General features: G+C 43.6%; 1 protein-coding gene across 3 annotated transcripts in view; it reads right to left on the bottom strand.

The window, feature by feature from the left end:
- Window positions 1-1,861: 1,861 nt before the first annotated feature.
- Wipf3 (WAS/WASL interacting protein family member 3) overlaps window positions 1,862-24,385 on the bottom strand; it is an 81,256-nt gene continuing 58,732 nt past the window's right edge. The window contains exons 4-9 of one of the 3 annotated variants that reach the window (XM_069996021.1): window positions 20,142-20,282; window positions 17,701-18,495; window positions 16,035-16,184; window positions 14,605-14,706; window positions 8,560-8,636; window positions 1,862-4,044 (exon numbers count right to left, since the gene is read on the bottom strand). In XM_069996021.1, coding sequence (XP_069852122.1) covers window positions 4,021-4,044; window positions 8,560-8,636; window positions 14,605-14,706; window positions 16,035-16,184; window positions 17,701-18,495; window positions 20,142-20,282 — 1,289 coding nt within the window. In that variant the 3' untranslated portion in view covers window positions 1,862-4,020. Of the gene's footprint in view, window positions 4,045-8,535; window positions 8,637-14,604; window positions 14,707-16,034; window positions 16,185-17,700; window positions 18,496-20,141; window positions 20,283-24,385 lie in introns of those variants that run through there. The other 2 variants (XM_069996023.1, XM_069996022.1) reach the window with 2 other exon arrangements.

The following is a 24,385-nucleotide window of genomic DNA, read 5'->3' on the forward strand; positions in this document are numbered from 1 at the left end:
ATTAGTTGAAAACGAGCTGGATACGGATGCACTCAGACCTCTTGGAATTTCCCATTTTCTCATTATTAGGATTTAGATATGAAGTATCTCCTAAAAGGATGATGTGTGGCTCTTGTGCATCTAGACATTGAGAGGTGCTTGGGTCATGAGGGTTCGGATCTGACCAAGAGGCTCATCCACTGTTTGATTCATTATTGAATGGACTATTGGGAGGCAAAGGAAAGTGTGGAGTGCAGAGGCTGATTAGAGGAAGTGCGTTGCTGAGGGTCGTGTCTTTCATGGGCTAGATCTGGTCCCTAGTTCCTTTCTTTTGGCTTCTGGATGCTTCAGTCAAGCAGCTCTGTTCCACCACACCCTCTCTTCATGTTGTGTCTCATCTCAGGCTACAAACAATGGAGCCAGCCAAGCATAGATAGAAACCTCTGAAACTATGAACCAAAAGAAAGTCTTTTTTTAAGTTGTCTTCACAGGTCTTTTGTTAACAGTGACAAAAAAAAGATTAACCTATTCCTGGAGTCTACAGCTCTTTCCATGAAGCTATTCCCCTCATCCCTGGGGGTGTGTGTGGGGGGGAGGGGGGTGTCTCTCCTCAGCTCAACTCCCTAAAAGGTGCCTCTTTCACCATCTGCCAATGTCAGCGACTTTGATTTTTATATCTTATTTTTGTAGACTGTCTTGAATCCTTGCTTTTCTTTCCTATTCACACTGGCTTTTTGGGTCCTTCAAGAGCCGATCTGTGCCTCCACAAATGTGGGAAAAGCCAGTCATTCCCTTAACTCATTCACACGCAAAGAAGTTACCTTTAAAATGAGTTTCTAGATGAGGTTTGTTTTTGGAACATCGATAAACCTTCATTGCTGCGCTGACTTTGCTATTAGTAGCAGAGCAAGTGAATGTGGCCAGCCCAGCTCAGCAAACATCTAAATGGAACACGTTTGTGACTTAGCATGAAACATACAAACTGGTTGTTCCTCAGTGTGTAGTATGCCTGTGTATCTGCACCGTGATAAGCGGTGCACATTCTTTTTTTTTTTATTGTGAAAATACCATACAGAGCGGTTACAGTTACATGGGAAGGTGCACATTCTTGTCACCATTTGATAGGCAAGGAAACTGCGGCACAGACTAATTTTTATTTCCAAACTTATAAGAGACAAAGCAGAGATTCAGATCTTTCCAAGTTCTAGTTCTAAGTCAGCTTAAACAGTGGATGAACTTCATCTCCTCTGTATTAGGCTACAGTGTCCACTTAAAACATTATGATGAGGCCCTGAGAACTGACATACAAACTAAATAACTAACCAACTCCTCCCCCCCATGTGTGTGTGTGTGTGTGTGTGTGTGTGTGTGTGTGTGTGTGAGTGTGTGTGTGTGTGTGTGTGTGTGTGTGTGTGTGCTGTTTCTACTTCACAAAGGAGGCTTTTTTGAGGAATTTGCTGCATTATGGAGTGGAAATGTGCACTGTAGGTTGAAAGTTGTTCAGTTTAAACACAACTAAGCAAAATTTATAAGCAATATACTGTCCATCCTATAGTTATAAAGCTAATAAATAGCTATCTACTTTCAAAGATGTAGTTGAAAAAGTTTTCTGTTCCTTTGCTTGACTTTTCCCAACACACTTAAGTTAGTTAGCTCAAAAGAGTAAGGCCCTATTTCTAAAACAGTGTATTACAACAAGCATTTTCTTTTGCTTTGGCATTCCTAGAAGTCCTCCTAATCTTTATTACTCAACTTTGATCATTATACAGTATATACATATACCACAACATCATACCATATCCTGTACCCATGTGCATTTGTTACATATCAATTTAAAAATCTAACTTAAATTAGTACTGGTAACTACAAATGGGTTTTATAAGGAAATGACCAGAAACACTTCCATTTATTCAACTTTATTAGGTACAAAGAAATGAATCTGCAGAGGGAGACATCAATAAATATAAAATACAGTGAAACATGGGGAATCACAGACTACAAGGTGGTAGAAGGGAGGGATGTGGGGAATGCCCTGGCCCCAGTTCATAGTCAAGGCTCAGTCTGTACACTCTGGAAGGAGCTCAGGGTGCCAGCAGGAGCTCAGAGGGCCGTGGGTTCAGTGATAGGTCTGGAGGAGAGATGTGATGTTGGATTCCTGAGATTTCTCCCTACTTGCCTTTTTTTTTTTTGGTTTCTGCTCATTTCTTTCCTCTGTCCTTAGATAGTTTTGCTTTAATTTCTATCCAGAGGTACAGAACATGAACAAGGGAGGCAGTCTACTCCAAAACTGGAATTGCCATTGTGCAGGGCTGTCTTCATCGGGATGATTAAAGCATGTGGACTTACTCTACACAACTGAGAGGAAAGTGGAGTGGGTACTGTTAGAATAAACTCTGGCCTTTTGGAGAACTTCCAGAAACAATACAAATCAAGAACACAAAAGGCCCGAAGAGGCCTTTTCCATTGATTTGGCTGTTACAGTTTGGCCTGAGTCACCCCCCACAGAGATGGCAACTTGACCGTGGCTGTTTCTCCTACCTGGGTCAAGGAAACGACATCAATGTAGGACACTGCCTTAGTCCTTGTTCTGGACAACAAACAGCCTGGTGTCTGGAGTCCCATTGGCTACATGTTTCTTCACCTTTCCTGGATGGCTTAGCTCGGGCCTGCTAGGCTTCAGGTATGAGTGTGAGTGGGTTGTTCTGAGCTAGTGATTGTTCACTGCTCTCCTCCCTGATTTCTTTTCATCTGTAGCTATTTTGAGCACAGCCCAGAGATCAGTCTGTTCCCTTCTATTTTCTCTCCTCTCTGTGGCATAGCCTCCCCACCTTAATGGATGGGAACTTTTAGGGTGAACAGGAAGGAACCTGCACACTTCCTTTGAGGCTCAAAGAAAGGGTCTGAGGAGCAGTGCCTGCCTCCCCCAACCCTTTCCACATGCAGAGCAGCTGAATTCCCTGGGCACACCAACACACCCTGGGACCCAGCACAAGGCCCCGGGGGAGCTTTCAGGACAGTTTTGTTCTTCAGCTTAGAAAGGAGCTCCATTTGTTCTGAGGTGCTTCAGGTTTCACAAGGGTCAGCTCTTTGAGATGTTTCCTTCCATGCGTTTCCACGTCACATTGTGCATGGAAATCTTGCATTTGGGATGAAAAGATGGGGAGGGAGACTTCTGGAATACAATGAATAATTTCCCATAATCACAGGTCATCTGTATTTGTTTACCTGAAGGGGCAAACGAATACTGAAATCTCATAAAGCCAAGCTTCCCAGGGTGGGATTGGGAACTTGGAGGGACGGGAAGAGAGTGATGGAGATGAGGACACTAGGTGGCGCTGTAAACAGTTAAGAGCATTGGCTACTTGTAGGATAATTCAGTTACAAAAAGGGGCCCTGGGGAAGGCTTGAAGGGACCAAGCCCACTCCTGCCTTTTACATTGCAATAATATTTACATTAGTCAGCAAAAAGTCATCCCTGTACTGTGAAGTGGAAGTGAGACTTGGCATCTCACTCACCGGAGGCTGCACGGCGCGGTTAGGGTGTGGGGGACACGTTACTTTCTCTGAGCTGCATCATTGATAAGGCATTATTTGGTCTGATTTTGCAGTTGGTGTGATGAGAATATAAAGTCATGCCAATGAGAGGTTGTTGTGGATACTTAGGACTTTGGGAGTAACTTGTAACTAAAGGATGCTCTAAAAATGGTTCAGAATCTAGCGCGGGCCAGCCTGAAAGCGTATTTACAATCACAGAATGGGCACTATGGGGTGGGACAAGGCTCTATGTACAGACACAAAAAAAAATGTCAAGAAGCTTTAAAAAAATGGAGAAGTGATGATGACTGTCTTTAAAAGTACGACTCAAAAGTTGTCTAAATGGCTAACGTTCATGCAAACCACATATTTACAATAAATAAACGCTCTGCTCAGAGCCTGTATGTGGACTGAGTACAGCTCGTGATGGCTGGAGTCTGACACATTCTCCTGGGGGTGCTCATCCCTGCTGCACAGAATCCGGGGACCTTGGCTTCATCCCTCTTCTCACCGGAGTGTCTTTAGAGATAGCTGTGAAAACATGGGAGGTGTTAGTGGGTAGGATTGGAACACAGGTGGCAGGGGTGAACTCTGCAGCTTTTCCTATCTCTTGCAAAGTCAGTAAGGTTGGAGAGAAGGTCCCATCATATGTAATGAGCTGATTTTTACCCAGGAGATTGTGGGTGGAAAAAAGAGATAAAGTGAGATAAGAAACAGATGGTATATTTTTTTTGGGTGGGGGGTCCAGTCATGGGGCCTGAACTCTGGGCCTGGGCACTGTCCCTCAGCTCTTCAGCTCAAGGCTAGCGCTCTACCACTTGAGCCACAGCACCACTTCCGGCTTTTTTCTTTTTTGCTTATGTGGTGCTGAGGAATCGAACCCAGGGCCTCATATATGCAAGGCAAGCTACCGCTGAGCCACCTTCCCAGCCCTGTTATTTTTTTTTATTATGGTTTTTCCATGTATGATCACAAGGAATCTTGATTCTACTCACACTCTCTACAGCTGTCATCCCTTAAAGCAATTTCAACAAGTTGCATTGGTCTATTTTCATATATGAATGTCAAGTACTTTGCCAAATTTTATGCTCTCCATTCACTATCCCTTCTAGGAGCCCATTTATGTCCCCAGGGACAGGACTTTATTTTTTTTTACATTTCTGCCTTTCCTTTTGAGTGTTTGAGTGTGTGTGTGTGTGTGTGTGTGTGTGTGTGTGTGTGTGTGTGTGTGTGTGTGTGTGTGTGTGTGTGTGTGTGTGTGTGTGTGTGTGTGTGTGTGTGTGTGTGTATACAGATCAATACTAAGGCCTGAGCTCAGAATGTAGGCGCTGTCCCTTGGCTTTTCCTCTAAAGGCTGGAAGTGAACCATTTGAGCCTTTACTTCCAGTTTTTTTTTTTTCCGTTCGTTTGTTTCTTAATTGGAGATAAGAGTTTCCTGGACAGCTGGATACCAGTGCCTCACATCTATAATTCTGGCTACTCAGGAATTTGAGATCTGATGATTGAAGTTCAAAGTCAAGCTGGGAAGGGAACACTGTGATACTCTTATCTCCAGTTAATCACCAGAAAGTTGGAAGTGGGGAAAAAAAAGTTGGAAGTGGAGCTGGCTCAAGTTGTCTTGAGCAGAAAAGTTCAGGGACACCACCCAGGCTTGAATGTCCAGGCCCTGCATTGAAGCCCCAGAACAAGCACCAAAAAAAAATAAAACCTCTCAAAATAACACCGCCCCCCCCACCCCCGCCAAAAAAAACCCCACAACCCACACACAAAAAAGAGCTTCATGGATTTCCCTGCTTGGGCTGACCTTGAACCAAGATCCTCAGATCTCAACCTCCTGAACAGATATGATTACAGATTACAGATATGAGCCACCAGCATTCTGATGGTTCAGTTTTTCAAAAATGTATATTGTTGAAAGGGAATTCACTGTAGTATTTGGCATCTCAGTTAATTGAGTTTATTGAGCTTCTTGGATGTTTATATTCATGCTTCTCATTAATTTTTTGGAAAATTTTACAGCTACTATTTCTTTATATATCTTTCTACTCCTTTCCTCGCCTCCTAGAAATTCCATAAGAAATATGAATTTCTTTTTTTTGTTTGTTTCTGTTTCTACTGGTACTTCCATCTCATTGATACATCATTTTCTTGGCTTTTTTGTCACCATCTCCTGGAACTCAAAAAATTAAATCCCCCTACAACAATTCTTCAAAGAAACAACTGCCCAATATATAAGTGGGCTAAAGACTTAAAGAGAAAGTTCTCTGAAGAGGAAAGAAGGATGGCCAATAGACACATGAAGAAATGCTCAACCTCCCTAGCCATAAAAGAAATGCAAATCAAAGCAACATTGAGATACCACCTCACTCCAGTTAGAATGGCTAGAATCAAGAACTCTAATAACAACAGATGCTGGAGGGGATGTGGACAGAAGGGAACCTTACTGCATTGTTGGTGGGAGTGTAAACTTGTTCAACCACTTTGGAAAGTAGTATGGAGGTTTCTCAAAAGACTCCACATAGAGCTCTCTGAACATCTTTAAGACAGTTGTTATAAAGCCTTTGTTAGTTTCTATCTTTTTCAGAGATAATTTTTGGTGATGATTTTTTCTTTGAATGGGCTATTCTTTTCCATTTCCTTGTCTAATTTGTAATTTTTTTTCCGTTGAAAACTCTATGTCTGAATCAAATAACTCAATAACCCTGAAAAATGAGATTCTCCTCTTTCCCAGGGGTTTCCTGGTACTTTTTGATGATCATTTTTATTCTTTGATTCCTATAGGTTGTCTCTGGGCTAAGAATCAGCCTGTCAACCTGAGACCTCAGGTGTTTCCTGAGCCTGTCTGTGCCTTTCCCTGGGTCTACATAACTATCTAATTTCCCTCATATATGAAGTTACCTTCAAATGTCCTACTCTTTAATGCTTGACTTCTAAAAAAAAGAAATAGAAAAGAAAAATAAAGATAAAAAATTCTTTAGACATCCCATCAGCCAACAAGAGAGGGGCTTGCCACCACCAGGCCCTTTACTTTTTATCTGCATCTCTGATTAGACATAGCCAAGGGCTATCAGATCTCCAATATTTCCAGGGCAGATTTTTTTTCTGTTGCTTTTTATTTTTATTTTTTTATCATGCCAGTAATGAGGTTATAAACTCTCCTGCTCTTGCTTGGCTTTTTCACTCAAGGATGGCACTCTACCACCTGAGCCACTTCTTTATTTCTGGCTTTTTGCAGGTTAATTGGAGTTGTGTCTCATAGGCTTTGCTGCTTGTGTTTGCATCAAACCATGGTCCTTAGATCTCAGCTTCCAGAGTAGCTAGGATTACAGGTGTAAGCCACCAGCACCAGCTTTGGGTTTTTTTTGTTTGTTTGTTTAGTTGTGTTTTATTCCAATTTAGCTTCTGCAAGTTTTGTATACATTCTACTCCAGAATACATGCAGAGTAGCCTATCAAGATGCTAGGGATACAGAAGTGGGAGCTGCTGAAGTTAACAAAACAAATTATAATTTCTTTTAAGGTTCTGCTGGACAGCTCAAGCCTTTAGTAGACCCCAGAAACCCAAGATTGTTCTTTCAAATAGATTTTGCTGGCACAATTATTGTTTAGGTAGGGAGATTCCTGCTGCTGCTTCTCTTCCATCCTCCAAGAATAATTTCTGTTAACAATTTTGAATATGTCTTTTTCCTTCTGTACATACACTTTGACTACACTTCTATACCCAGTGCTGAACCTACAAATATCTGAGAAAGTTTAGTGCAATTCTTAGATGGCCTGTAGTTAGAAAATTGGGTGTTTATCTGTTAGAGAAAGAACTCCTTATTACAGGACCATCCTAGCTTTCAGGAATCTAACCCCTCCCTTCACAGATCACTTTCTTTGATGTTCCATAGAACCCGGAATGGCCCAGAACTCTGTTTCACAACTCTGAAACAAGAGGCAGTCAGGATAGGACTGAGAAGAAATTAAAATGTAAGGTTGATTCTTTTCTGATAAGGAAGAAATATGCTCTCCTTGTAGAGGTAAATTCACCTTTCCTGTGGCACACAGGGGAAGGCAGATGTTTCTGGTGTTTATTCCCACGGACTGGTCCTGTTGGAAGGTATTCCTCAGGGCTTTATTCTCTTCTTGCTTCTCTCCCTGTCAGCCACAGATCCACCATTCCTCCATTCTCTCAGCAACTGAGACCCCAGCTAGAGTTCCCTTTGCATAACAGGCAAAGGGTGGGTGTGAGACAACCCCATTTTCGTTTACTTTTCTGGTTTTCTTTTAATTTGCACATATTAGTTGTACAGAGAGGTTCCACTATAGTATTCTTATGCTGTACCCCATCAAAGTCGCTCTCTCCCTTTCCTTTAATAGTCCCTCTCCATATTAAAACAATATCATTATGTTTCAGTGGTCCATTTTCATGTGTGTGTGCATAAGGGACTTCACCGATATCCTCCCATATCCCCACTTTCCATACCCTCTGTCTGTCTTCTGGAATCCACCGCAAGCAGAAGGCTTCACCACATGCAATGGGAGAAGTCACTTCTGCCCAGTTTAGGAAACATATTTGTTGTCCCAGGTGCAAGGACATTTCTTCAGACTCATCCCACGAGCACTTTTGCCAATTTCCTATAGGCACCACAGGATTCGAACTGTGATTAAATCTGGCCAAAATTACTTATAGTATTGATGGAGGAAAGAGCAAGAAGGGTGCAAAAAGAAACCACATGAGAGGATACTGAATTAGGTCACTTGAATGTCACAGGAATTTCTCTCAGGTTGCTCTGACCATCATAATCAGAGAAGGCCCCGGATGATATGGATGATTAAGACAGAATAAGTTTAAAAGGTTCTGTATGTGGTGATAATTCCAGGGAAACACTCCTTCTGCTATGGATTTTGAAACTGTAGGTGCTTCATTTTGGCTTGAGATGCAGGTACACCAAATGGAAGCGAAGGAGAAATGTTAAGCTGTTAAGTACAAAGCTCTACATGTTCCTTTGCTTCCTGTGGAGAACTCCCAGCTTTATGTTCAGAGACTTGAGAGACATGTTACCTGAGAATTTCTGCCTTTGATGTCATCAGGGCTCTGCCCAGCTGCCTCAGCCTGGAGCCAGGGACCAGGTGTGCGGCCTGAGAGAAACAAAACACAATCTCAACATCTATTGGCTCGGAAGCCTGCTGTGTGCACCACTCTGCCCAGAAACATCAGCAAAAGAACCCAACAATGTGAGCACATCAACCTGACAGTCACCTTCGGGCTTCTGGCCCTAGACCATGCATTTCTACTGGATTTGTATGTCACAGGCAATAGACACAGAAGAGTCACATCCAATCTACTATGAGAACACAGTATTAGGCATGAATGCACATTAGAGCTGACTGACACATCCCTGACTCTGGTCCCATGCATCTGATGGTCACCCACCATGAGTAAAACAAAAGATTCGTCTTTGTTGACATGACTGGACTTCCTCCCATCAGGGATCCAATCTTCTCTCTAAGATACATTTGTGCTTCTGTGTTGCACAAGTTACATGTGAGTATATTCTGACAGTTAAGAATTCAAAGAATAAAGAAGATGAAAGCAAATATCCAGAATACTGCTTCTCTGTAGTCCTTCTCCCTAATCTCCATTTTCCTGCCCTAGGATCAAGACAACTAAAAGTCCAGGGTTAATTTCTCCAGAACATTTACTTTTTCCATCGATCTGAAGCAGTGGGATGCTGCAAGACAGTTTAGAAAGAAATGTGGTCAATAGTATCAAATCCAGAGTAGCCAAGAAAAACTTGGAGCAGAGTCCTACCCACTGCCCAACACCGAAGCAGGAACAAATACTCTCCCACTGGCAATATGCTTTCTTTCTATGTGTTTTGCACTCTCAAGACATCTAATGCTTTAAAAATTATATTTATTTATATTTAAATAGTTGCCAAAGGGGTTTCAGTGAAGCATGCCAGTTAATGTATACAATGCATTGCATACATTAGTGTCACCTCTCCCACTATTCTCTCCCAATCCACTCATCCTCTCAAGTTACCGAATTCCATTTTCACATATGTACATGGAGTAGCATGATGGTATCTGCCCACCTCTTCTCTCTTCATTAAATTGTTTTTATGACATGACACTCTATGTCATTAATTACTGCAGTGTCCGGTGGAGAAGTTCCACTGTTCATGGAAATAAGGATGGATTGTTCTACTTTAAATGAAAAGAGATTCAAATGATGGCATACCACTTCACACTCATTAGATAGATGGCTACTATTAAATTAAATTAAGTTTCAAAAAACAAAATAGCAAGTATTGATTTGGCATGGGGAAATTGGAACCTTTGTGTAAAATATTAGAATTACTATCTAAAACAATATTGTGGTTCCTCAAACAGTTAAAAATAGAATTAAAAATCAAAAATAGAATTACCACATGACTGTCTATATCTGTATCGATGTATCCAAAAGAATTACAAGCAGGGTCTGTGCCCTCATGTTCATAACAGCATTTTTCTAAATTGCTAAAATGTAGTAGCAACTCAGATGTCCAGAAACAGATGAATGGATAAATGAATGAGATACATACAATGAATCTTACTCAGCTCAAAAAGGAAAGGTATGTGTGTGTGGGGGGAGGGTTTGCTGGGACTTGAACTCAGGACCTTTTGCTCTTGCTTGCCTTTTTCTTTCAAGGCTGTCACTCTACCACTTGAGCCACACATCCACTTGTAGCTTTTCACTGGTTAATTGGCAATAAGTGTCTCATGCGTTTTTCTGCCTGGGCTGGCTTTGAACTGAGATCCATAGATCTTCACTTCCTAGCTCTCTAAGATTACAGCCATGAGCCATCTGTGCCTGGCTCAAAAAGGGAAGAAATTCTGACATTAGCTATGACATGCATAAATCTTGAGGATATTATGCTAAATGAAACAATCCAGCAACAAAAAGAAAATAGTATAAGAAGTAGAGTATTCAGAATCATAGAGACTGTAAATAGAATGCTGTTGGTCTTGGTGGCTCACATCTGTAATCCTAGCTAGTCAGTAAGCTAATCAGGAGAATTTCAGTTTGAGGCTAGCAGACAAATTTTTTTTTTTTTTGGTCTAGTTGTGGGGCCTGCCCTCTGGGCCTGGGCGCTGTCCCTCAGCTCTTCAGCTCAAGGCTAGCGCTCTACCCCTTGAACCACAGCGCCACTTCCGGCTTTTTTTAAAATGTGGTGCTGAGGAATCGAACCCAGGGCCTCAGGCATGCAAGGCAAGCTCTCTACCACTGAGCCACCTTCCCAGCCCCACAAAATGTTTTTGAGACTGTGTCTCAATGGATAAATGCTGGTGTGTGACTGTCATCCTAGCTACTGCAGAAAGCACAAACAAGCCAGCGTGGATATAAAGCAAGACTCTATTTAAAAAATAATCAGAGCAAAAAAGGACTGTAGGCGTGGCTCAAGTGGTAAATGTCTGTCTAGCAAATCCAAAGCTTTGCGTTCAAACACCAGTACCAGTATAAAGGAATACAAAAACAGTAAGAACCATGGTTGCCAAGAAATAGGGGAGAGAAAAACATGATGTTATTATTTAATAGTTATATCATTTAAGTTTTACAAAATCACAAGCATTCTAGAGTTTGTCTAGACAGCAATGCAACTGTACTTCATGGCATTGTACAATAAAAATAATGATAAATTAAGTTGTTTTTTTTTTTTTTTTTTTTAGAAAAAGTAGCCATGGAAAAATAGCCATAATTGACAGGAGCTACTTTTTCCTTTGACTATGATGAAGATGGCCTGGCTGGGAATGTAGATTGTTATAATGACATGGTTAGGTGTCTGTCTCTCTTTCCATCTCTCACTATAATATGAAACTCAAGGCCATGTGCGGTACTCACAAATTTCAATCTCTCCATGGGGGCAAGTGTTTGATATCATGATGGTTTCACTCTTTCTATTGTCATGTTCAAAAATACTTGGGACCTATGCATTTCTCCCCAAAGATTTCCTTCCATGCGGCTCCTTGTCACTTTTTTTTTTATTGTGGTAAACACACACAACATAAAACTGAGCACTAGTGACATTTACCACATTCACAGTGTATCACCATCACTACTATCTAAGTTCAAAACATCTTCATCACCTTAAAATAAAACTCTATCCCCCTTAGCAGTTACTCCCTATTTTCCACGGCAATCACTAAACCCTGTTCCTGTAGAAGACTCATCTGTTTTATATAAATGAAATCACACAATATGTCCTTGTATATTATTGAGCCACATCTAACTGTATGGTGCCAGTACTGGGGCTTGAATTTAGGCCCTGTGCTATCCTTTAGCTTTTTTATTTAAGGCTGGTGCTCTACCACTTGAGCTACACTTCAAAAAGCCACTTCTGCATTTTCTGATTAATTGGACATCAAAGTCTCGTAGACTTTACTGTCTGTACTGGCTTCAAATAATGATCTTCGGATCTCAGCCTCCTAAGTAGCTAGAATTATGGATGTGAGCCACCAGCCCCTGGCTTCATAACACATTTTAAAAAATCCATTTATCCGTTGTTTCCATCCAATGGCTGTTGTGAATTTTACTGCAATGAATATCTGAATAGTCATTTAAAGTTCCTTTCTTGGCTCTATATCTGATGGATCAAACAGTAGTTTTGATCTGCAATTTCACCCCAACGCCCACGTATTGAAGGATTGGTCTCCAGCCTATGGTGATAATTGGAGGTAGAACCTTTAAGAGATGAAACCCTTGGGGGAGACTTTGGGTCATTGGATATGATCTCAAAGGAGATGGGGAGACTCATCTATTCCCTTCTCCCTTTGGCTTCAGCTGGTATGAGAGAAGAGGCTTTGCTCTACTGTGCACTCACTTCCACGCTCTATTGCATCTTCTTAGGCCCAAAGCAGTGGGACCAATAAAGCATGGACTGAAACCACCAAAGTGTGAACCAAAATGAGTTGATTACCTCTTAAGATGATTCAAAGATTTAAGTTGATAGGGAAGTGATTCTGAAGGAAGTTTTGGGGCAGAGGAAAAGGAAAAGGAGGAAGAGAAGGAAGAGGAGGAGACACAATTCTTGAAGCAGCAAACTTCCCTTCCTCTCTATCTGTTTTTGGTGGCCTTTCTACTTGAGCCACTTCTCTTAAGTCGATTAACTTGAGCATTCATTTGGCTGTGTGAGGCTGTGAGGTAGAGCTTTTCTTTTATTCTCAGTCACTGTGGACGGATTGAGGAAGTCCATTTGGGCTGACACCTAAGCTCTGTCATCCAGAAAAACCATGATCACCTAAGCATCCCTCTGATACACATGCATATTTCACAAGGGTGTCATTTATTGACACCTACCAACCTAACACCTAAAGTCTAAATAGCCTCAGCCCAGTCAGTACTCTATACCCCTGAGGCACCATAGGAAACTTGAACTATCATAGGTCTGAGCTGTCCTCGGCCTGGATGCCTTCCAAGCCATGTGGGAGTGTGATGTCTCGAAGCCTTTGGGATCCCAACTGCTGCTTCTACATCGATAATCACATATCACAACAGCTGATTTCTCACAAGTCTACAAGGAGGCACGTGATGGGGGCTTGGTGAGGGACGATATTTCTCACATACTGCAGCCTCTGGTGTACCTGAGGTACCCTATAGGAAATTACTATGCATTTGCTGGCCTGAGCAGGAATGCAATGCTAGGCATACACAGTATCTGTCCCTTCCCATGATTGGATTTCGTGGTCTATTGGAATAGTAAAGTGTACAGGATTTCCAGGATCCTCTTCCTTTCCATTTGTCTTATTCCAGAACAGTGACATTTACACATGGTCCTAGTGTCAGGCTGATGCACTTTCGCCTTGAGCAGAGCAGGCAACAGCTACCAGATTCCTTGGAAGCTGAGTCCTGCAGAAAGTACTTTACCAGGTCCGTTTGGAAGGACAGGCCTATTGATTCCTAGTCTGGGGCCAGCACTAGACACATCATTTTCCATTTGTGTGCACAGTGGGTGGGACTGGGAGCCCCACTTTGGTGATGCAGAGGGAACACATCCAAAGCTCACCCCATGTTGCTGGTTCTGCCTCTTCTGCCCTACCAGATCAGCCCAGCACTGTACAAGTGGCTCATAGCAAGTACTGGGCAGCATCACTGTGTGGTAAGCACCCAAATCTTCATGTACCTTTGGCCTTCTTTCTGTTTTTGCCTCCAGAGGAAGATTGGCCAGACTCCTCCTTTTTTTCTGCAGGCTAGATAGGTAAGTCAAGTTAAGGCCTGTCTTGGAGCATGGACACTCAATTAAAATCAGGAGGAGGCTCTCTCTGGGCTGTGAGTCTCAGTCATGGCTGTTCACTGGAATTACTTGGCAGCTTTCAGAAATTCTGACATCTGGGTCCCACCCTGGATATTCTGATTAGATGCAGCCTGGCCTTCAGGACACGTTTTAGGTCATTCTAAAGTGGAGTCAAAGTTGAGAACCATTGGCCTAAGGGCATTTTTCAATTTTATGAGTTACCAGAATTGAGGAAGTTTCCTGGTACAGGTGGGAGGGCTGGGGAATTCTGTGTGTGGGAAAGCAGGATCCAGGTTTTTTTTTTCTGATTATTCATTCAAAGTGCCTATATCTGATTTCCCTGTTTTGGGGTGTATTTAGTCCCTCAGTAAAAAGCCCCAGTAAAAAGGAAGAATGCGTGGCACATTTAGTCATCCAAATCTGATATCAAATAGCCTTGGAGTTCTACCAAAATAAAACAAAAAACAACTCTCCAAATAAATTCTTAGTTATCAAGATAAATAAATGATCTGGGATTTCTAGTGGTATGCACAGTACTGCATCCTCACAGTAGGACAGAACAATCATATTACCCTTTACGCTGGAGTGGGGGACATCCAGCCCTCTGGCCTTATGAGGCCCAAGAAATCATTTAGTAAATGAGGGGACAGTCATCTGCTTCTTGTCTGATGCCCTCAGTCCTCTACCTGTACTGATAATCTTGAATGGCCCAGGAATAATGTTATAAATGTCCAAAGGGCCCTAGGGAGGAAAAAGATTTTCCACCCCTGCTATTCAGTCTGTATGTCTGAAGAGTCAGGAAAAGCCAGGAGCCTTGTCGAGGTGGTACTTACTTCTAGTGAGCTTGCTGGGGTAAATCTTCTGGCATGGTTTGTACTCATCTGGAGGGGGAAAGTCTTCCACAGAATGGAACGTGAACTTAGACTCGAAGTCATCTGTACATGTGGGAAATGGCAAAGTGTACTCAGGTTACTGTTGCTACCCAAGTGTGATCAATTTCAGGAGCACGCAGGTTATGCTGACTGAAGACATCGTTTTCTGTTTGCGTGCTCTGTGTAAAGGTTTTAATGGCAGGACTATTTCCCCTAATACATCCATTCACCCTTCCAGTTTTCTCAGAATGTATCGTCATTCCCTAGAGCCACTTGAACTCACACCAACCACCATCTTCAGGAGGCTGCTGTCCTTTTAGGGACAGAAGTGGTACAGTGCTAGTCAGGCAAAGGTTCAGAGTCAGGGGGAGGGAGCCAGCAGCCTCAGATGCCTGCTGAGCTCCCTCAGGTAGGAGGGCCTTGTGGGGAGTGAGAGGTGGCAAAAAGGAGTTCTCACCTTGGCTGGTGGGGGGGAACACAGCCTGTGTCCAATGTGGGACTTGGACTCCCCAAAGTGAAGGGGTTCTGCCATGAGCTCCTGGTGGAGGAGGGGAGAAGCCACGTGGCCATTTCCTGGGATAACTTCCTGCTTTGTCCTTTAGGCCTTGTGTCTCACAGCAGCTCAACAGCTCAGCACACAGAAGGATGTAGATGTTCTTTTTCTTTGTGTGTGTGTGTGTGTGTGATGCTGTTACTGAGTTGAACTAAGGCCTAGGTGCTATCCCTTAGCTTTGTTTTTTCTCAAGGATATAGAACAGTGCTCTATCACTTGAGCCACAGCTCCATTTCTAGCTTTTTGGTGGTTGGTTAGAGATGAGTCTCACAATCGTTCCTGCCCAGGCTGGCTTTGAACCATGATCCTCAGATCTCAGCCTCCCCAGTAGCGAGGACTACTGGTGTCTCACCAGTGCTCAACTGGATGAAGAGGTTTTATGGTCCTATCTGACCCTACATGGCTCTCTGTCCCATTTCCCCATTTGCGTTCTGACTGTAGCCATTTGTGGAGCCTCCCACTCATTCTTTCTTACCCAATTTACTCTTTTCTTTTAGGCTCATGGACTAATCTCTCCATGGAGACACATATGCAAACACATACACACATGACACATGGACACACATACAGACACATACAGTTTCCACACTGGTCAGGTCCCTTTGTGTTTCCTTCCTCTAATCTGAATCAAAAGGCTAAAGGTTGAATCCCAGAACTACCTCGGAGGTATTGAGAGAAATGCTATTTCATAGACCTGCAGGCGGTTCTGCAGTTGAGTATACTGAAAATTACACACCCTGACATGATGGTGTGGTGTGCTGGCCAACTCCCTAGAGGCCAGGAGAGCTCACTTAGCTCACTGGCAGACAGTCCCATCGAAACTGTGCACCCCACTTACCCATGATGTGCAGACTTCCATTCCGCAGCTGACCTCCAGGTTGCTGGCTTGCAGTCCAGGCTGGGGCCTGCTGGCTCTTGCTTGAAAGCTCTGTGGTGGGCGATCTTGCAGGGGGTGCTGGTGGTGGGTTTAGCTTCCCTCCACTGGCCCCTTCCAGACAAGATGATGGGACATTCAGAAACAGGATGGTGGATGCTATAACTTTATGGATTGTTAATTTGTTTAGACTTTAGGATGTAATATATATCAGTGAGCAAAAGAGCCCCTGATGGATGTAATTTGTTTGGGATTGCTTCCTCATCGGTAGAATGGGGATATTACTAGTACACCTAACTAGGGTTGTTGAGATGTAGTAAACCTTAGCTATCATGATGGATACCAGTGACACGGATAACTCTCATAATCAGATGGTACAATCCTAAAAAGGGGACACACTGAAGAGCCATAGGAATGGGAAGGGCCATATGTAGGTTAGGGCCTAGAGGGAGGCCAGAAAAAGAAGCAACAAGGACATGTTTTGATGCTGGGTTTGATTCCCATTGGCTCTTTATTGCAAACCCATTTTTCCCTGCCAGTCAGTGTAAACCTTTTTCATCTGCCAAGGTCCAACTCAAATCTCCTTCCTCCACACTTCCCAGGTTTCTTGGGAAAGATGCTTCTCTCCTCTGTCCACGTTTTTGTTTTGTTTGTTTTCTGTCAGACTTCTTTTGTAATCCATAACCCACTGTCATGACACAGTACAGCTACTCTACTGCTACTTCCTCAGTGACTGTGCCAACATTCTCTGCCACTTGCTATGACGGAACCCCCGCTACTGTTAACTGGGCCTGATGCTCACAGTCATAACCTCATCCTCTTCTCCAAACCTGGGGTGAAGCAGAGCTACCTTTATTTTGTCATGAGCCAAGTCTCATATTCAAGGGCACAAAGAAAACAGATGAGCACTCTTCTGGCCTAGCATTCTGTGTCAGGAGCAGGTATACCTCCAGCTGCAGGGCTGGGTCCCACGGCCTGTGCTGCTAGAGCAACTCTCTCCCCAGCATCCATCCATTCCCTCTCTCCTGCTGAGCTTCCCCCTTCCCCTTTCCAGTTTTCCTTTCCTAGGTGCCAGAATCCATTAAGGCTCTGCTCGCCCCTGTGAGCAGGCTGAAGGAGCCAAGGTCTAAATGGATGGCACCTTTCCTTTGGATGAGCAGCTGGGCTACATGGGAAGGAGAGGAAAGAAAATACATTGTGGCCCTGGCTACATTCAGGCCCTTATTTAATAGTCTCCCCAATCCTATGTGAATGAATGGTGGTGTTTCTGTTTCTCAAAAACACAGGCAAGAACACAATATTACAACAATTCTGCGGGTGTTGGGGGGGAGGGTGGCTATTGCTGTCCCCATTTTACAGATGAGAAGCCCAGAGTGGCTAAATGTCTGCCCAGGTTCATGCAGCTAATACCGGCCAGCCCATGGCTTTCTGCATGATCTTGTACAAGTCTCCCAGCCCTCTTCACCCTTGTTTTCCATCTCTAAAGAGCTCCAACAATAAAGTTCCATTGAAGAAACAAATTTCCTGTGTTCCACTAAGGCACTGAATAGCTCTGGTCTCAAACAAAATCCTAAGGCCTGATGCATCCCAAGGTCCTGCACAATGCAGCAGGCCCCACCAGCTGCCTTACCCGGGCCTCGGCCAAGCCTCTTCTTCTGCAGGAGCAGCTGAGACCCTGGAGGAACCGGAGGAGCAGACAGGCCCTGCACACCAGCCTTCTGAGGCTGGGCCTGGAAACTGGGAGATTTGGGGGGCAGGGGAGGAGGGGTTTCACAGCTGTTATTAGAACCTGGCAAAGGGGGTGTGGGCATAGGTGCCCTGGGGGAACAGGAAGCATACAAGGGGAGTGTGGGTGGCAGTGGTGGCGGGGGTGGTGGGGGCGGTGGGGCAGGAGGCTCCTGCACCTCTTGAGCTGGGCTGGCAGGTTCTGAATTGAGCCCAGGATATCCACAAGGTGGGAGAAGAGGGAGAGGGGGAGGGATGGGTGGGAGGGGCAAGGGGGCTAGCTGGGGCTTGGAAGCTTTGTCGCCCAGCACTGAGGCAGGGGGCAGCTGAGGTGGGGTTGGAGGAAGAGGAGGAGGAGGAGGAGGGGGAGGAGGGGGAGGGGGTGGCGGGGCACAGGCAAGAGGGGGTGCAGCTACTGGGGGATTGCCTTTGATTAGTGGGACAGGTGGAGAGATGAGGGAGGCTTTGACGGGGGGCGAAGGAGGTAAAGGTGGAGGTGGGGGCGGGGGAGGTGGGGGCGGGGTGGGAGGTGGTGGGGCAGGCACGCTGGGACGAGGAGGGCCCATCCTGGTAGTGCCCTGCACCTCTGAGGCATTGCCTAGCCTGGGAGAGGCAGGGGGGTTAGGGGGGCCGCCGATGGCCTTGATGGGAAGCCTGGGAGAAGGCGCACGGGAGCCAGGGGCTGGCCCGGTCTTGCCACCTGGAAGTGAAACACATTCTGGCTTAGTTCAGCAATAATGCAAGGAGACGCCTTGGTGTGAAGGTGGCACTCGTGACACTCAGGCCTGAAGCCAGCCAGTTGCATGGTAGATGGCTTTTTCTGCACGGTCCTGAGAGGCCTCAGGCCGGTCCTCCTTACACAGCAGGGCCAGCTGCCCCTCCTCCCAGGACCCTCCCATCCAAAGAGCTCTTCCAAACACTCCATTTTTAAATGCAATACACTAAAAGCACTGAATACTCATCAAAGCACAAATGGCTGCAGTACACACAGAAAAGGAGATTGGGTAGGTTCTCTCCTTAGTAATCCGTTTCTCCATCTTGAATATTGAGCTAGTCTCGTGTCATTTGCTTTGGCCAAGAGGATGTCATAGGAATGAACACTACTAGACTCCTGTTCCTAGTGCAACTTCCAGTACGAAGCCTAAGTCTTGGTGTGTGTCTTCCTTCTCTCCTGGAACCATGCCTCTGGAGATTGGGAGAGCGTGGAATGTTAGGGTGACTCAGGGCAATTGTTCCAGCTGAGACACCAGAGTTTGGAGAAATCTAAGACTAGACAAGCCCAACCTGCAACTGTCTGCAGATGCTAGAGGGAGCTTAGTTGAGAATCACCCTAGATTACCAGTGGACAGAATTATAGGCTACATGTTTAAAGCTCCCAATAGTTAGTGTTTTGTTACACAGCAATGCCTAGCTGATACAATGATGGAGAGCCTTTATGACTGGTACATTGCCAGGGACTCCACAGTAATACCATCATAAACTTCTATTGCATTTGTACCTCTGCCTGTACACTATCACATCATTGCTAAGTAACACACAGAATGACAAGTTACTCTTTGTTGTTGTTGTTGGTCGTTGGGCTTGAAATCTGGGCTTGGGTGCTGTTCCTCAGCTCTTCAGCTCAAGGCATGCACTCTACCACAGGAGCCACAGCGCCACTTCCTGTTTTCTGGTGTTTAATAGGAGATAAGAGTCTCATGGACTTTCCTGCCCAGGCAGGCTTTGAACAGCGATCCTCATATCTCAGTCTCCTAAGTAGCCAGCATTACAGGCGTGAGCCACGGGCACCTGGCTGACAAGTAACTCTTTAATGGGTAAACTTTGAACAGAATGATCACTTAAAAGGTTCTCAAGAGTAGTTACCTGTGGTGCTACATCCCTGTAACCCTCGCTACCCAGTAGACAGTCCAGACAAAAAGTTAATGAGACCTTCATCTCAACAAAAGAAGGTGGGTTTGATGGTTCTCACCTATAATCCCAGCTATGTGGGAGGTATTCACAGAGGATTACAGTCTGAGTCTGGTGCCCAGAGAATAACTTGAGATCCTAGTTGAAAAATAACTGAAATCAAAAGGGCTGAAAATGTGGCTCGAGTGGTAGAATGTCTGCCTAGCAAGCATGAGGTTCAGAGTTCAAATGTCGGTTCTGCCTCCCTTCTCCCCCAGAAGGAAGATTCCTCAAGAACAATGCTATGCGTTGGGGAAGGTTCTACTTTAGTGTTGTGCTGCTGTGACTGTGGATGAAGTACGAGTCTCTCACTGTGTCCGTGGCTACACAGTTGCTTCTACACTTGTGAGGATTAAAAAAAAAAGACTACAAGGTAGATGTTTTTGACTTTTTCCTCACCTGCTGCATCCCTCTGACCTGTTGGTCTTAACACAGGAAAGCCTCCAGCGAAGAGATCTCCCAGGGCTGGAGGGGTGCTTCCTCCCCGGGCATTTGTAGGATTTGTAGAGCCTCCTCCTTCTTTATTGGTTCCTTTAGAGCCTTCAGAGTGGAGAAGCAAATAGATGAGATGCCCATGCAGAGCTGTATGAGCCATACTCCCTCCAGACCACGTGTAACATTACCCTTGGCAGCCTCCCATTATCCCCGTCCAATGTCACTGTTCCACTCTGTATCTTCCTCATGCAAACTCTGCCATGGCACTCTGCCTAAGTCTTCCTGCTGCCTTCTCCCTTCCTACTGAACGGCTGGCCATGTGTGGCCAACCAACCTGAAACGTGACCAAAGGGACCTGACTAACTGTCATTGGGTGAGTGCCATTAGGGGAATTGGCAGCTGTTTGTAAATTAGAAAGCCCAAACATGGTAGATGTATAGTTAGTCTTATCCACTTGACATTGGGAAGACTAGATAAAGATTTCAGTCAATCATCCAGTTCTTATCCACAGAGCATTAATAAAAATCACAAACAGGGAGTAATGCCTACACTGACTTCTGCTTCAGAATTTTCCTTCTTGTATTCCAGCGGTCAGGCCCTGAGCGCTTCTTGCTTCCCTGACTTTTTTTTTTGTCGGTCGTGGGGCTTGAACTCTGGGCCTGGGCACTGTCCCTCAGCTCTTCAGCTCAGGGCTAGTGCTCTACCACTTGAGCCACAGCACCACTTCTGGTTTTCTGAGTGGTTTATTGGAGATAAGAGTCTCATGAACTTTTCCTGCCTGGGCTGTCGTTGTACCGTGATCCCTAGATCTCAGCCTTCAGAGTAGCTAGTATTACAGGTGTGAGCCACCAGCGCCTGGCTCTCTGACCTTTTTCTTGGTGGAACAGAATGTCCAAGAGCCTGGAAGTAACTAACTTAACCCTTCTGGATAGATGTGGTTACTAACTAAAAAAAATGAGAAGATATGCAGCATGAATAAGAATTCCAGGCAAGCAGGGCGCTAGTGGCTCTCATTTGTAATACTCAGGCGCTAATATGTGAGGATCATGGTTCAAAGGCAGCCAAGGCAGACAAATTCAAGAGATTCTTATAATCAATTAACCTGCAAAATGTCAAATGTAGAGATGCAGTTCAAGTGGTAGAGCACCAGCCTTGAGCAAAAAAGCTGAGGGCAGTACCCAGGCCCTGAGTTCATACCCCAGTACAGGTAAAAACAAAACAAAACAAAAGCAAACCATAACAAAACAAGACAAAAAAAATAAACAGTATTCTAGGCAAACCTTTACAATCTGAGCTAATACTCAGCAAGAAATTAGGAAACAGTGCCCACTGGTGGAAGAAAGTGATCAGCTTATTCTGAGCATTTTGCTTACCTCTTTTTTTTTTTAAATTAAATTTTATTGTTTTGAGGTAGGATGTCACCTTGACATCCTTATAATCCTACTACTTATAATCCTACTATTTCAGCCTCCCAAGTGCTGAGACTTTCAGATGTGTACAACCATGCTCAGCTTAGTCTTAATATGGACATCTATTATTTACTCATTGGAGTGATTAAGCACTGGATATTCCAATAAAATATATTCATCTGTTAGCTGAGATAAAACAATTAGACCGTTAATCTAACCAGGAACTTTTATTATAATCTATGTTGAAAGTATTTCTTTAAAAACTGTGTCTATCTTTGGGTGTCAACATATATAATTACAGATATGAAATAAAATTATGTTTTTAGATCCTTACCAGAAAGAACAGTGCTGGAGGAATATCAATACCAAAATCCAAACTCTACTACAAAGCCAATCAAAAAAGCTTGGTACTGGCACAAAAACAGACCTCAGGACCAATGGAATAGAATTGAAAACCCAGAAATGAACCTACAGACCTATAGTCACCTAATCTTCAATAAGGGAGCTAAAAAAATAGAATGGAAGAAAGACAGCCTCTTCAGTAAATGGTGCTGGCAAAATTGGTTAACTACTTGTAGAAAACTAAAGCAAGATCCTTATATATCACCCTGCAGAATCAACTCCAAATGGATCAAAGACCTCGGAGTCAAAGCAGACACCCTGAAAACATTACTGGACGGAAAAGGAGAAACCCTAGGTCTCCTTGGTACAGGATGAAATTTTCTTAATAGAGACCCAGAAACACAACAAATCAAAGAAAGATTGGATAAATGGGATTGCATGAAATTGCAGAGCTTCTGCATGGCAAAGGACATATCTAGTAAAATCAATAGAAAGCCCACGGATTGGGAGAAGATCTTCACTAGCCATACAACAGACAAGGGTCTCATATCTAAAATATACCTGGAACTCAAAAAATTAAATCCCCCAACAACAAATCTTCAAAGAAACAACTGCCCAATAAATAAATGGGCTAAAGACTTAAAGAGAAACTTCTCTGAAGAGGAAATAAGAATGGCCAATAGACACATGAAGAAATGCTCAACCTCTCTAGCCATAAAAGAAATGCAAATCAAAACAACATTGAGATTCCACCTCACCCCAGTTAGAATGGCTATAATTAAGAACTCTAATAACAACAGATGCTGGAGGGGATGTGGACAGAAGGGAACCCTACTGCATTGTTGGTGGGAGCGTAAACTTGTTCAACTACCTTGGAAAGTAGTATGGAGGTTCCTCAAAAGACTCCACATAGAGCTCCCCTATGACCCAGCAATCCCACTTTTGGGCATTTACCCGAATGATCACAAACAAGACCACACTAAAGCTACCAGCACAGCTATGTTTATTGCAGCATATTTTACCATAGCTAAGATATGAAACCAATCCAGATGTCTCTCAGTAGATGAATGGATCAAGAAAATGTGGTATATATACACAATGTAATTCTATGCCTCCATCAGAAAGAATGACATTGCCCCATTTGTTAGGAAATGGAAAGATATGGAAAAAATTAAACTAAGTGAAGTAAGCCAGGCCCAAAGAAACATAGGTCCCATGGTTTCCCTTATTTGCAATAACTAGTATATGTCTGAGGCAAGCAGAAAAGGTCAGATAAGATGATGTTAAGCGAAATGAACCACAAGATAAGGACACAAGTGGGTTTTTCTTTCTTGCTATTGTTTCTAACCTATTTATAAGGTACCACATGATTTTTTTTGTTGCTTTGTATGTCCCTCCCCCATGATATAACTCCTGTTTTCACTGTATTTGATGTTGGTATAATTTGGGGAGCGGAAAGGAAAAAAGCAAATTGTTTAAATAGGGATACAGGGATACAGGTGGACCCATTGCAACAATGAGATGTACAAGATGCTATGTCAAAAAATGAACTTTACAATTTAGGCGAGGGGGGGGTTGTAGTTGTAGAGATAGGAGGTAAGGGATGGTAGGGGAAAAACAAGGGAGGAGACAACAATGCTTGATAAGAAATGTACTCATTACCTTACTCATGTGATTGTAACCCCTCTGTACAGTATTTTTACAATAAAAAACTTATTTAAAATTATGTTTTTAGAACTTTGAGACTTACCATCATGTACAACATTGCTAAATATATAAAAACACTTCAACACGATACATTACTAACCAGTTCAACATATATTTTTTAAACCTATAATGGTAACCAAATTAAAAAAAAACAGGACTTATTATCCCCCTTTTTTGACAGATGAGAAAACTGAGCCTGAAAAAAGATCCCTAGGGGTGCATTTCAGTGGTAGACTATATGCGTAGTATAAAACCTTTAGTGCCAGGAACAAAAGAAAGAGAAGAGATTCTTCAATTTGATTGGTAGCAGAAATATAATCACTGCTCTTTCTTCCTTCCTCCCTTCTTCTCCTCCCCCCTTCCCCCTCCTCCCTTCCTTGTCTTCCTCCCTCCCTCCCTTCCTTCCTTTCCTTCTCTTTCTCTTTCCCCTCCTTCTATTCTTTGTGTCTTCCTCTCTCCCTCCCTCTATCCCTCCCTCTCTCCTTCCCTCACTCTTTTCCTTTCTTTGCTTCCTTTCACCTCTCTCTCTTTCTCTCTCCCTCTCTCTTTTCTATCATGCCCTGAAAGACAGAAGTCTGGCATGATGATTCCATAATATATAATTCTGAACACATTTTTTTCCTTGTGAAAATGAAATAAAACCTTTTTCCTTTCTTTACTTTTTAAAAATTTGGTGGTACTGGGAATTGAACGCAGTGGCTCAATCTTGCTAGGGAGGTGGCTCTAACACTTAAGCCACATCATAGCCCG

Source organism: Dipodomys merriami, unplaced genomic scaffold, assembly GCF_024711535.1.
Source record: "Dipodomys merriami isolate MVZ:Mamm:240054 unplaced genomic scaffold, mDipMer1.0.p SCAF_5, whole genome shotgun sequence".
NCBI classification, from domain to species: domain Eukaryota; kingdom Metazoa; phylum Chordata; class Mammalia; order Rodentia; family Heteromyidae; genus Dipodomys; species Dipodomys merriami.